Here is a 14,097-nt window from a genome sequence, read left to right on the forward strand (position 1 = left end):
ATCAAGTTACTATTAACAGCTGTTTCAAAAGTGCTCTAAGTAGTTCACCGTACAGGTAGGTGTACCAACCAATGCAAACAAACTAGATATAAGGAAATTCAAATTTATCACCCACTCACGTTTTCTTAACTCAAAGGCACGACTCACAATAGGGTTTGTTTACATAGGCATTCCATTAAAATTATCCGTGTACTCGTTCTATTTACATCCATTTCTTTCAAAAACACACGTTATTACATATACTGAGAGTACTTTGGATTTAAATTAGCTCCTTCGCTTGGCATGGAACACTATACAGAAATTAAACCCTGACAGTCGCTTACGTAGTTAATTAAGGACGTGGGCCTGATTCCGAATTTGGTTTTTACTCTCATCTACACAGCCCTTCTTCCCTTCGGCCCATTTTTTAGTCTTAGGGTAAAACGATACGAAAAGGCAGGTGGTGGTGTGCTCCTCATGCCGCTGGTTAACCTTTGCCGACGTTTAATGCTTAAACGTTCTGACCCACGGAAAAAAAGTTTTAACGGTTGTCTGTTCGGGCGGACACAGTCTGAACAGCGGATTATTGAACAACCAGAGAGTGGACGAAACCTGCACCACACCTCGGCGCGGGGAGACCTCCTACGTCTGAGGAAGGGCGGGAACACTCTGAAGCCAAGAGGGAGACTTAAAAGGTGAGCAGATTAAAAGAGAAAGAAAATGCAGGGGCCGCAGGAGTACCGCCTACCTCCGCGATCAGCCCCCGGGTGCCCCGTGAGCCCGAGGGCTGCAGCCGGAGGCGGGAGGCAGCCCGAGGGCAGCGCAGAGGCGGCGGCCCGGCGGGAACACCGCCGCCGCGCATGCCGGGAGCCGCGCCCGCTGCACGCTGGGTCGCGTAGTTCCCGCAGGCCTCACTCCAGGATGCGGAGAAAATCGGCCGCCTGCTGATCCTTTTAACGCTCGCGAGGGGCCGCGCTAGATCCACGGATGGGGAAAAAGTCGGTAACACGCAGCGGAGGGAGCCGGACCAAGTTTCCCCAACCCTGTGGTAAGGGCGGAAGGAAGGAGTCAGCCACCTTCTCTCTCAAGTCCCATTCAGATACTGGGCAAAGAGGCGGACCTGACAGTGCTTCTCCTTTAAGAGGGGGCGGGGCGCAGCCTGCCGTTTGGCCGCCCTTCGCACCCTCCCCCCGGGCCAAGAGTTGACAGACCAATCGCCCGGGTGGCGGAGGGAAGGCGGGAGAATGCGAACCCTTCTGTAGGGCGGTAGGGGCGGGCCTCCGGCCTTATTAGGAGTGAGTGCTGCGCAGGCGCAGAGGCGCCTGCAGGAGGAGGGGCGGGGGCACTCCAGTGAGAGACTCTCCGACAGGCACGGAGGGTGATTGGGAGAGGAGGGGGCAGCAAGCGGCTTGTCATGGGGATCCGACCTACGACCAGACATTGGTAGCATCTGGAGACTCCGAGGGGGACAGAACGTGTCAACGTCCGGGACCCCGGTGCCAGCTTCGCTGCGGGGATCCCCGCTGCTCTAGTCCTGGGGAGGGAGGGCAAAAAGGAGGGAGCCCTGCTCTCGCTCCGCCCCTGGGCTTGTTACCGCGGGGGCGGGGAGTGAGGGCTTATTTTGGGGGGAGTGGAGATCGGGGGACTCGGCTGTGCCCTCTTGAGCGGCTGCCGGTGTCCCCGCGGCGCCCGGCTGCGGAGCGGAGGAGCCGCGGCGGCCGTGACTGTTGCATGTGTGGCTGCTGGATGCGGAGGCGGCGGCGGCGGCGGCGGCGAGGAGCAGCAGCGGTGGCAGGATGTTAGGGCAGCAGCAACAACTCTACTCGTCGGCCGCACTCTTGACCGGAGAGCGGAGCCGGCTCCTCACCTGCTATGTGCAGGACTACCTCGAGTGTGTGGAGTCGCTGCCCCACGACATGCAGAGGAACGTGTCTGTGCTGCGAGAGCTGGACAACAAATATCAAGGTAGGGGGCCGCAGCGCTGCCTGTGCGGGTCCTCCCCTCTCTCGGATTCTCTGGCCTCCGGGCACGGTCGCTCGGAGCCTGCCCGGAGAAGTGACACTTTCTATTTCTACTGTGACAGTCTCCCCGAGTGCACACAGGGGGGTTGCTGTGTGGGATGGGCAAGAGGGACGGGAGACCGGGTTCGCGGCCCTCTCTTCCCCTGGTGCGGTCCGCGAGGACTTCGGTGGGGTCTCAAGGGTGGGGGCGGGGGCCGCTCGTCAGCCCCCGCTGCAGACCCAGCGGCTGCAGCTGGCGTGGAGAGGAATCAGCCATTTTAAGCAGCAAGGATTTGTTTCGGCGCTGGCTTGCCCCGTGCCGCAGACCCTCCTGTCCTGGTGAGGGAGCGTGCAGCCGGGCGGGAAGCCATAGGGAGTGAGCGGGCGGGCTCCCGCTGGTCTCCCGGGCCTGGCTTCCCCCAGCCCCCTTTAGCCCCCACCCCGAGAGCAGATGCATTGGAACGTGCGGGGGGAGGGGGCGAGAGAGGGCCGTGAAGGCGGACTTCGGGGAGGTCCCTCCCTCCGCTCTCTGGCTCCAGGCTCGAGAATCGGGGAGTCAGTTTCCCTCTCCCGCCCCCGGGAAAGTTCCGGGCTGTAGCCTTTCCCCACCTCCTTCAGCCAAAGGGTTAAAAGGGGAGGGGTCCCTGCGGGTAAAGGAAGAGGGGTGTGCGTGTGTGAGTGTGTGTGTCGAGTGTGTGTGTCGGGGAGGGCCTCCCTGTTCCTGGGGGCGGGGCCCGAAGGCGTTACGTAGGACGTGGGAGGGGCGCGGGCGCTCTCTCCCGCCTCGAAAATGGCTGGTCGCTGGATGATTTGGGCGGAGCACGCTGGTTGGGAGGGCGTTGGAGTGGTGCAGGACATTAGTTCTTCCCTAGCAGAGTCAGTGTTGGGGTTTGGGCCGTGTTTGTTGTGGTTTTTCGATTCTTTCCCAACCACTCAGTCATGATGAGGACACAGCTACTGGGACCGCCACTGACCCTAGCACCGCGTAGGTTCCGGGCCTTGCGTCACCTCCGGGACCCAGAAGGAAGTGGGTGGTTGACTGGGCAACCGCCTGGCGTCCCTTAACCCCTGGGTCCCTCCTCTGCTAAGTTTAAGTGATGAGGCAAAAACAACCCAAGGAGCTAAAACAAGGAGTCAGCCTTTCTTACAGTATAATTTATCATCTACTTTTGGTAGACCTTTCTTCACATGCTACTAGAAAGGGAGAAGTTTAAACAGAAAGTCGTTGTGCTTTTAATAACGCTGAATCAAGGAACAGACCTTGGACATAATGTGGAAATAGCCATAAGGACTTTAAAAAGATGACTTCTTGGACCCGGTCTGTGTTTCTTAGACACGTCATTAATCTTATGATTTAGTCTCTAAGGAACTCACTTCTGGAGTGATATTTTCTGGCCCGTAGCATGTTAGAATATATGTGTGTCTTTGGTTTTTCGAATCTATAATTGTATTTCTGCCTTCTGAATCCATGATTGATAGAACTGGTCTCTGTTAGCGGAGAAGAAAATTGATACTGATTATTCACTGTGTCACTCGCTGTCCCAGATCTAGAAAATTATCATTTAATCTTCACAATAACCTTACGAAGTCAATTCGTTTTACGGACAAATTAAAATTTACAAGGAATTGAAGTAACTTGTCCAATTAGGTGAGAGAACATTTGGTGAACACCCTGGCTGCTTCAGGTGCACATCTTTGTTTTTACACTATTTCGACTTTTGATTTTTAAAAAAATAAAAGCTCTCCAAAGGTATTTCTACAGACGTGGAGCACATATAGTACATGAATTGAAACCTAAAAATGTGTTTAAGAATTGTATATTGAACATTTTTAGTTTTTCCAATAACTGAAGTTTGTAAAGCTTGCAGGCTTTTACATTTCTTTAAAGACACATACCTATATTTGCCTCCACAGAAGTTAAGCTATTTATTTTTATTTGAATTGGGGGAGAGACAATTTGTTAAAAAGAAATCTTCATCTTGACCATCTAGAATTGTCATAAGTAGCTCAGGTAACATGAGAAACAGTATTAGGCCATAAAAGATTGAGAGATAAAATATTTCAGCTCCATTAAGATTGTGGTTAGTTTCAAGATTAATATAAAACAACAGTCTTTTTCACATTGCACATAATTATTAAGTTCCGTTTTCACAGTTTTATGTTTATTAGCTTTATATGTTTGTGTAGTCTTGGTTCAGATTTTATATTTTTTATTTTTTTGCTAGTTCTTAAGTATTTTCTGTTTTTGGATCTTATACTGCGATATTTAGTGACATATGGGCAGTCAAAGAAATTTCTCCTACTTATTTGAGACACTTTCAGAAATTACTGAAGAACCTTAAAAGTAACCTTAACTTTAAAATAGAGAAATAAAGAAAGTTTGACAATTGAATGAAGCATTTATTATGGGATATGGTTATTACAGAACTTCAATGTTTGTTTTAATATTTTGTTCATAATTTTTTAGGTAAATAACTTTTGAACTGAAATTTAATGCTTCATTTCAAGTACCTTCCATGCAGCTTAGTAGAAATTGCTTAAGTGGCAGAGCCAGACATACATATCTGGCAGCATTCAAAGTCTGGGGTTGTTACCTCTTGAGCTAAATTTTCTTCATATATAGAAGTGATGGCTTCCTCATGGGATTGCTGTAGGGATTAAATGAGATTGCCACATAGAAGGGGCTCAGTGTTAGTTTCCTTCTTTCACTTCTTAAGGTGTCTTTAAAATGTGAACTTTTATATCATGTATAGTGTGAGTGTGCTGGTATAATGTTTCTAACTCCAGATTATTAGATACAGAATATTTGAAATTAGTCTCACCTTTATTTTTTAATCCTCAAATTTTGTTTTTGGGGGAAAATACATAATTTCCTTATATTTTTTCCTGGAGGAAAATTAGGTTCTTAAGAAATCTCACGTACCTAGCTGGGCAAATGGGCTAGATATGAACTTTGTTTAAAAATATGCTATGCAGATATGAGTACCCTCAAATGTGTGGTGCCACTGTGGTGTCATGTATCCTAGGCTTAATGGTTGTCCATCAAGTGTGAGTATCTACAATTTCCAGGGAGGAGGTAATTTATAAGAGTTGTATTGAATACTTGCAGGCAGTTCCGATGTATATATTTTACTTATCTAACATTTCTGTTCTTATTAGAGTAATAATACTAGAAAATAAAATAGTGGTGTGCCATGTGCTACTAATAATATTGGAATATAAAACAGTGGTATGCCAGGTGGTGTGATAAATTAGAGTTAATTTTTTGTTTCTCCACCTATATAGTAAGATGGAACTCTCATATAGCACTATATCTCATAAAGATAAGAAATAGAACAGATTTGAGTAAAAATACTAAGGTAAATTTTTGGTGACATCTGGAACTATATTTTCAGATTTTTGTATACCTTCTAGTGACTCAGCCTTTTTTGATTGATATAAATATGTTCTCCATGCTATAGAATACCTAAATCAGCAGTTCAAAAAGCTTAGAACCAACTGCTGAGTTATCTACAGGATCCTAGTGATTCAATGCTGACTTTACTGTAATTTTGTTAGTAGCTTAGTCAGTTGATGCCAGAACACGAACCTAAACCTACTCTGGAAATAGTTTGGTTTTCATAATCTCTGTGTGACAAAATAAAAGAGCCATTAAAACATATATGATGGAAAACTGAGTTATTTGTGTCTGCTTTGTTTAAGAATGTTCAGGGGTGTGGTATGAAAGTAAAGGTGTAATGTCTTTTTGGAGTCATATAGCAAGTCACTGAACTTTAAATCCTGTTGGGCAGTAGCCTGGTCCTGGAATCTCAAGATTTACAGCTGGAGTTCAGCGTGTAAATTTTATATACAGGGTTTGTTTGTTCTTTTGTTTTTTTTTTAATTAAATTTACTGGGTGACATTAGTTAATAAAATTATATAGGTTTCAAGTATATAATTCTATAATACATCAGCTGTATATTGCAGTGTGTATTCAGATCTCCTTTTGTTACCATATATTTGATCCCCTTTAACCCTTTTCTACTTACCCCCTCCCCTGTACAGTGTTGTTTTGAGGTTCAAATGAAATATAGGCACTATAGCGTTAGGTAGACTCTAAAATGGCATACAATAAGCCTGCCCATGTAAAATACCTTTGATTATTAATCAGCCTCATGTCTCTTATACTTTTTAATGAAGATTAATGAGTATTAGAGAATTTTATGTTCTTTTTTATTTGTTTATTTCTAAATATACTTTAATATTGGAAAACATCGTCTTTGTATGGGAAATAATGTTTTTTAATGTTACATACTATAGAATGTGGTTTTATGGTTTGAGGTCATTCTAACTTTACTAATTCTGTGAAAGATAACTTGAAAAATGCTATATGTGCTAACAATAACATTCTCATTTTTCTTTTCCTTTTTTAGAAACATTAAAGGAAATTGATGATGTTTATGAAAAATATAAGAAAGAAGATGATTCAAACCAGAAAAAACGCCTACAGCAGCATCTCCAGAGAGCATTAATCAATAGTCAAGAATTGGGAGATGAAAAAATTCAAATTGTCACACAAATGCTTGAATTGGTTGAAAATCGGGCAAGGCAAATGGAGCTACATTCACAGTGTTTTCAAGATCCTGCTGAAAGTGAACGAGCCTCAGATAAAGCAAAAATGGATTCCAGCCAACCAGAAAGATCTTCAAGGAGACCCCGCAGACAGCGAACCAGTGAAAGCCGTGATTTATGTCACATGACGAATGGAATAGAAGACTGTGATGATCAGCCACCTAAAGAAAAGAAATCCAAGTCAGCCAAGAAGAAGAAACGCTCCAAGGCCAAGCAAGAAAGGGAAGCTTCACCTGTTGAGTTTGCAATAGATCCTAATGAACCTACATACTGTTTATGTAACCAAGTGTCTTATGGGGAGATGATCGGATGTGACAACGAACAGTGTCCAATTGAATGGTTTCACTTTTCATGTGTTTCACTTACCTATAAACCAAAGGGGAAATGGTATTGCCCAAAGTGCAGGGGAGATAATGAGAAAACAATGGACAAAAGTACTGAAAAGACAAAAAAAGATAGAAGATCGAGGTAGTAAAGGCCATCCACATTTTAAAGGGTTATTTGTCTTTTATATAATTCTTTCAAAATTTACTTTCAGAAAATGTTTTAGGGTAAATGCATAAGACTATGCAATACTTTTTAATCATTAGTATTACCGGTGTATTAAAAGTTGTTGTACTTTGTCTGTGACCTTAATTTTCTGCACTGAATTACCAAATATTTTAAACCAGGTAGTCTTTAGATCACCTGATGAAAGGAGCAGGGAATAGGGAGAGGGTGGTGTGAATATTATAAAAACTTCACAAACCATGCCTATTTCATTTTCACTTGAAATGCAATGCTACGTTTTGGGTAAACACCAAAGTTTTACTAGCATTTTAGTTCTACATGCTTAAAAAATTTATATGTAGTTGGAGATCTCTGCAAGCATTCAGATTATCTTGGGTAATTTAAAATATGAACACTATACCATTTAGAGCATCTTTCTCTCTGGCCCCATTTATATATACACTTGTTCATCTCTAGTCTTCCAAGAATTTAAGGAACTGGAGATAAGAATAATTTGGGATTCCATGTGGAATAATGTGCTCTTATTAGAGTATTTGCTGCTGTCTTTTCCTTAGTAGCATTTTGATACACTGTCAGTAGCCCATTTGTAAATGCCTTGCTGCTGCTTCATAGACATACCCTAATGTAATGATTAATAAGGGAGTTATATTTTGTTCTGTTTTAATTGGGAAAGGTATGAGTAGTTAGAATACCAAAAATGCTGTCATTGGCTTATATTGGCAAAATTTGGATTATATAGTATCATGGTTCAAGGTTGAACAATTAAAAAAATTCATCTTATTTAATAATATTTTCTACATTGACCCACTGCTGGGATGCCTGGACACAGCCCTATCAGTGGGAAAAGGGCATATACTTTTATGTCAAATCGTAGCTTAAATTTTGCTAGTGGCTATAGTTCATTTCCATCTCAATCAGTGATTACATATTATTTTAAGTAACAGTGTATTTACTTTCTTAACTTTCTGGTACTGGTGCTGTTTGATGTCTTCATGTTTAATGAACTAATTTCATTAATAATGCAGTTAATAATGTATTTGTAAATTGAATTTTCCAAGATCCTAATATTTTAAGGGTAAGCATCTTGATGGATATATGTCCATATATTCAGAGAATTTTGGTTTCTTTTGGCGGGGGGAAGGGGGCAGTGAATTGACTAGTCCTTTAAATCTATGTGTAACATACTTTTTAGTCCTCATTTCTTCCTAATCTGATGACCTTGATCCTTTTTGATTAACATGTGAAAAATCCTGTCTGCTTGTTTGGAAAAAAAAATTGTTTTTTCTCTTCTAGCTCTCCTGTGTGACTTTTAGGCATGTCATTTCACCTCATCTGGATGTCAAGTTATTCATATGTATGTAAAATGAGGCTGGCTTAACTATCTCTAAGGTTCTTTTGAAATCTATAGTATTTGCATTGTTGTGAGGATTTTAATAATCAAATGACTTGGTTTTCTCTTTCACTAATTTTGTCCTTATTCTGAGGTATGAAGACTTTTTAAAGGAAAGCTTAGTGACAGGTAAATGCACAATATTTGACTAGCTTCTGTCCTAAGGATATTTTGATTGATGACAGAAGTTGATTATATTACTTCTTGAGCCAGAAATGTTAGACAGCATGATTAAGAATTTATTTTATTGTAACTTAGTTGAGTTGTAACGAAATCCTTTTCTCTCTTGAGAATATAGCATTTTGTCTTGTTACCAAGGATAGAGCTATTTGCCTGACACCATTAAAAATATCAATATATATGCAAAGCCCCCAAAAGCTTTCAGATGTGACTTACATAGAAGTCAACACTTTTCCATACATAAATTGGCCTCAGCATATAGGGAAAAATAAACTTCCAAATAGAAGTGCCTAAATTTGGATTAGGCTTGACAGTAAAACAAACGTGGAAAATCCTGAAAGATGTGCTCTCTTTAAGACCTAATGTTTGAAACAGTTCTATTTTTATAATTTTTAAAAATTTTCTATATCACATAGGAAATTAAGTATTCTAGATTTCATATACTATCTTATATGAAATCTTATGCTTACCAACTCATAACTATATACCAGTGGTTCCCAAACTAATCTCACATTGGAATTACCTCAGAAGTTTAAAAAAATACGCTTTTGCCCCAACCCCCCAACAATTGTGATCTGATTCATTTAAAATGTGACTTAAGTATTAGAAATTTTAAAAGATCCCCAGCTGATTCTAATGTACAGAAAAGTTGTAGAACCACTGCCATATTGTGAAAATTTGAACCTATTGAAAACGGCTAGTGGATTCTCCTACATCCAGGTTTGTGTGACTCTGAAGCATATATAAGTGCTGATATGTATGTGAGAGTTTGTCCCCACCCTCAACAGTTCAGTGCTTGAACTCAATTGTTGAGTGCTGCTGTGTACTAGGCACCATACTAAGCAGTTGTGGTTTAAAAAGAAGTAAAAGTTCCCGTTCATGGACCATACATTTCAGTGAGAGAGTCAGATATATGTAATGTCATGTAACTGTAAGTGTTGAAAGTATAGCAGAGTAAGGAGGTAGAAAAGGAATGGAAAGGGAAGTGAGTCTTAGTTATGGTGATTAAAGAAGGTCTAAGGAAGGGATCTTTGAGCTGAGACCAGAAAGAAATTAGGAAGTGAGGCAGGCAAAGATTTAGGGGAGGGAGGAGTAGAACAAACTTGTCAATTTGACTAGAGCGTTTGACAATGTGGAAGGGGCTAGAAAATGTTGGCCCTTGGAAGCCATGGTAGTCATTTTGGGAATATCACTCGATGTTGCATGCAAAATTTATTGTAGGGAGCCTTGGTGGAAATAGGAAGATTTTGGAGACTTTCAGAAGATTTTACACCAAAAATATTGGTGACTTAGACTAAGGTGGTAGCAGTGGGAGTGGTAGTGAGTGGTCGGACTCTGTTTTAAAGCTACAGTCATTAGGAAGACTTTAGCCCAGATAATGGAAAGCAAAAAAGATGATGAGGACGACTCTTAGGTTTTTGCCTTCTGGGAAAAAATCAGGATTTCTGTTTCTTAGGTTTGAGATGCTTGGTAGATTTGTAGTGGGGTCCAGCATGGAATTTGGGGAGCTAAAAGGGGAGGGGACATAAACATTTCAAGTGAGCCTTTAAATGGAGTTTAAAGTTGTGTGACTGAAATTGCTCATATAAATAGAGCAGCGCTTCTCAAATCTTAACATGCATATAAGTTACTGATTTTTTACCAGTGCAGATTCTGGTTCACTAGGTCTGACTTGGGGCCGGAGATGTTGCATTACTAACAAGCTCATCAGTTATGCTGATGCTGCTGGTTCGGGGATCCACATTTTGAGTAGCACCCATATGAATCCAGAGGGTGCATGGATGAAGGCTTATACTCCAGCATTTAAAATAGGGAGGAGCCAACAAAGGAGACTAAGATCTCTCGGGAGATAAACCAGAAAAATGTGGCTCGCCAGAAATAAAGTTTCTAAAAGTGATCTCTCAAGTGCTGTTAGGTAAGATGGGGACTGCAAATTAACCATTGGATTGGGGTATTGTTAAGTTCAAGGGGAAGAAGGGCTGGTTGGAGTGGATTGGGAGCAGAAAGGGATAGAAGTAGAGTCGGCAACATGGACAACTCAAGTTGTACAGGGGACAAATAGGATGTAGCTGAGGGATGAGTGAGCTAAGGGAGAGCTTTAAGAGATGATACGAATGATTATATGCTGATTGGAATATTCCCTTAGAAGGTGACAAATGAATGCCATTGGGAGGAACAGGTTATTGTAGGAGTGAAATCTGAATAGGCAGGCGGGAGTGAGAACTAGGGCTCGGGTTAGTCTCAACAGGCACAGGGTCAGTTCCAGTTCATGTGTCAAATGGGAAGGTGGTTTTACTCATTTGTTCAAATATTTATTGCACAGCTCCTATTTACTAGACAATGTTTTAGGTACTGGGGATAAAGCCGTGACCAAAAGAAGACAAAAGTCTGTAACCTTGTGGTGCCGAGATTCTGGAGTGAATGGGCGTAAATGCAGATAGCTTGCTAAATTTGGAATTGGGGAAATGAGATCATTCTCTTCTAATAGCTTCTACTTTACCAGTGAAGGAACGGGACAAAGAAGGCATGTTGGAAGTCTAGAAGTTAGTGAGAGGTGTATGTGAACTATCATTTAGGAGAGTGGCAAAGTGAAGAGACCAGAAATGCCAGTTAGAACTGTAGGTCAGCTGGAGTCTTTGGTCATAACTTCAAATAAACTGATAATTCATTCCATCGCCTGGATGTAGGCATGAAAAAAGAGAAATGTACAAAATCACTGAAAATTTCAAAATTTAGTAAGCCAGAAAAACTGCAGCTCTCCCGTCCTTTTTATATACCTAGTATGTGGCTTCTGAGAGATCTATTCTCATTCCCCCTACTTGAAATGGAGAGAAACCTGTCTTCAAGAAGCAGTTTGTATAAATAAGCTAGACAGCTCATTAGTTCTTCCTGAATTGTCCTTACAGTTAGATGCCATTCAAATCTATTTAAAGTATAAGTTGTCTTGGAATTACCTTTGCTAAATTCCTAAACTTTTTACATCAATTAGACCAGAGCTCCTTCGTCATGTCTCACTTGAATGTGAGGAAAGTGCTCTGGACCAGGATTTCAGAGCTGTGGATTTCTCGGGGATCGCAGTAGGTCATTTGTCCTTGGCCTGTGGTTGGTTCAGCTGTGAAACAAATAATTTAAGATATTGTCATCCTAAAAATGCAATTATTCATGTCCCTTAACACTGGAGGAAAGAGTTCCGGTCACAAAGTTACTTATTGGGTAGTTTTTAAAATAACAGCTTTTAATTCAATATATGTGGTAATGACTTCAGAGCAGTGTTTTCTAAATTTCAGACAGAATGATCTTGGATTTTGACATTTCCATATACCATTCTAATTTTATATTCGAAAGTATTTATGCTGTACTTTTCTTTAAAATGACTCACATTTTGATATCTATTTTGAAAAAGAAGCATATCTTTTTAGTAAATGGAAAATTAGTATCACTTTCTGTGAATAGAATATTACCTTAAATACAATGAAAAAACAGTGTTATTAAATTCCAGCTATGTAGTATTGCCTATCAAAATTCAGCCCAAACTCTACCCTCTCTTTATTAAAAGGTGCGATTAGTAAATAATATTACGTAAGGGTGGAAAACATAAATATTAAATTGAGTCTGCATGATGTAATCAAATGGATTTGAAGAGAATTTTGAAAACTGCCTCACCATCCTACCCTGGGAAACACTTTAAGCAATAGAAGGTTAACCACTGCAGTTTCCTGACTAAATAGTATAATCAGATATATTAACATTGTCTTAATTTAAAGGCATTTATCTAGCTACATGCAAACCCCCTAAGGCAATGGTCCCCAACCTTTTTGGCAGTAGGCATCAGTGCTTCTGTGAGAATCTAATGCCTGATGATCTGAAGTGGAGCTGAGGCAGATGCTAGCACTGGGGAGCAGCTGCAAATACAGATGAAGCTTTGCTTGCCCGCCGCTCACCTCCTGCTGTGTGGCCCAGTCCTTAACAGGCCACAGACTGGTGGTTCCCGTCTGTGTCCTGTCTCATCCCGGGGGTTGGGAGCCCCTGTCCTAAGGTATTGACCGGCATTATCTGTATTAGTATTAGAGTGACTGGTATTATCCTGACTCTTCATGAGTCTCTAATCTTACCTGTCTTCTAATCAGGATAAAAAATGCAGCTTCTCCAATGCTACTGTAATTCAGGAGCTGAGAGAGTTCCTGGGCAGATTTGTCTACAGTTGCTGCTAGTCCTAGCATTCCAGCCTTGAAAAAACCCCTAAAAATGTCCGGATAGCCTCCTTGGCTATACACTTGCTAGTGGATTCTTGATTTAACAGTCTACATTATTTTTTTTTTTAATTCCAATAATGAGTTAGATAGCACCAACATGTTCATGCCTGTCATAAACACTGAAGGAAAGATTTTTGATATAGCAATATATTTTGGTATGTTGCTTAGCTGTGCACTGATAAGCACTAAAGTAGTCTTTCACATTTTTATTATTTTGGGTAAAAATTATCCTGTCTTACATATGTCCTTTAATCCCTTTCAGCTTATGGTAGGACATAAATGAAGATTTGAGGTCTTCATCATTTGACTGACTCCTCACCGAGTTAATATATAGTGATAACCTTCAGTCTCTCCCCATAATGAAGGACTGTTACCTCTCTACTTGTCTTAGACTGGTTTTTAAAATAAATTGGTTGCTTTTAATGATTTTCATTCTTTCTTGCTTCTAAAACTGCCTATTAGCTTGTACCCCTCTTTTAGTTTATTGTGTGTTGGAGAAGCGTTTGGTCAGATTTGTGTCTAGCTTAAAAGTAGATAGATTCTAAGTGAGAATCTAGTGCTTGAGTTTCAATTTATGGCTTTGGTTTTTTTATGTACGTGGGTTTCTTTCTTACCTGTTCTTGACTGTGTTCACATGGCAGTGTTTTGCTATATATACTTGCTTTGAACAGCAAGATCCAATTACTTTGACCAGAGCCCTTAACTTATTTATATAGCACAGTAATCTTAGAAACTTCCCACCTAGAAACAAAGGTGTTAGGCCAACTGGCTAGTTTCCTCTCCAGCGGTTCAGGTTTTAAATTAGTTATATGGGATCATGCCTTTGGTGAGAAGTAATGATTTTGGTACCAAGAGAACTTGCTGTTTTACTTACCAAGGATATGAAACAGTAGCATATAGCAATTCCAAGACTTTCAGATTGACTTTTAATTGCACTTTTGTGCCTTCCTGAGACGTAACATCCCCCAAGTGTCAGAAATTTTTTTCTATGATCTTTAGAGTACTTTTTGCTTTTTGGTTATAAACTTGCATTTCTCATCAATTTAAAAAATTCTTACAGATTAAGAAAAGTGATTATAGACTGTGGTAAAATAGTGCCCGAAAAGATATTCAATTTTGACCACAACGCTTGTAGTGGTTCTAGCTTTGAATGTATGGTACTTGAGTATTGCA

The 14,097-nt window shown here is 41.0% G+C and overlaps 1 protein-coding gene and 1 long non-coding RNA gene across 3 annotated transcripts; one reads left to right on the top strand and one right to left on the bottom strand.

Annotated features, from left to right (window-relative positions):
- Positions 1–154: 154 nt before the first annotated feature.
- On the bottom strand, positions 155–1,226 carry LOC120618423 (uncharacterized). Its single transcript, XR_005657251.1, has 2 exons — positions 728–1,226; positions 155–648 (listed from the first exon to the last, which is right to left on the bottom strand). It is a non-coding gene; the product is annotated as an uncharacterized LOC120618423 (long non-coding RNA).
- Positions 1,227–1,313: 87 nt separating this feature from the next.
- On the top strand, positions 1,314–8,563 carry LOC120618421 (inhibitor of growth protein 2). 2 transcript variants are annotated; one of them, XM_039882616.1, is made up of 2 exons: positions 1,314–1,944; positions 6,393–8,563. In XM_039882616.1, the coding sequence occupies exons 1-2, from the start codon at positions 1,776–1,778 to the stop codon at positions 7,061–7,063; spliced, it is 840 nt and encodes a 279-aa protein (XP_039738550.1). In that variant the 5' UTR covers positions 1,314–1,775; the 3' UTR covers positions 7,064–8,563. The 2 variants fall into 2 exon arrangements, with proteins under 2 accessions (XP_039738550.1, XP_039738551.1); XM_039882617.1 differs by lacking the exon at positions 1,314–1,944 and adding an exon at positions 2,835–2,964.
- Positions 8,564–14,097: the final 5,534 nt, after the last annotated feature.

The sequence above is a fragment of the Pteropus medius genome, unplaced genomic scaffold, assembly GCF_902729225.1.
Source record: "Pteropus medius unplaced genomic scaffold, Ma_sr-lr_union100, whole genome shotgun sequence".
Lineage (NCBI taxonomy): Eukaryota > Metazoa > Chordata > Mammalia > Chiroptera > Pteropodidae > Pteropus > Pteropus medius.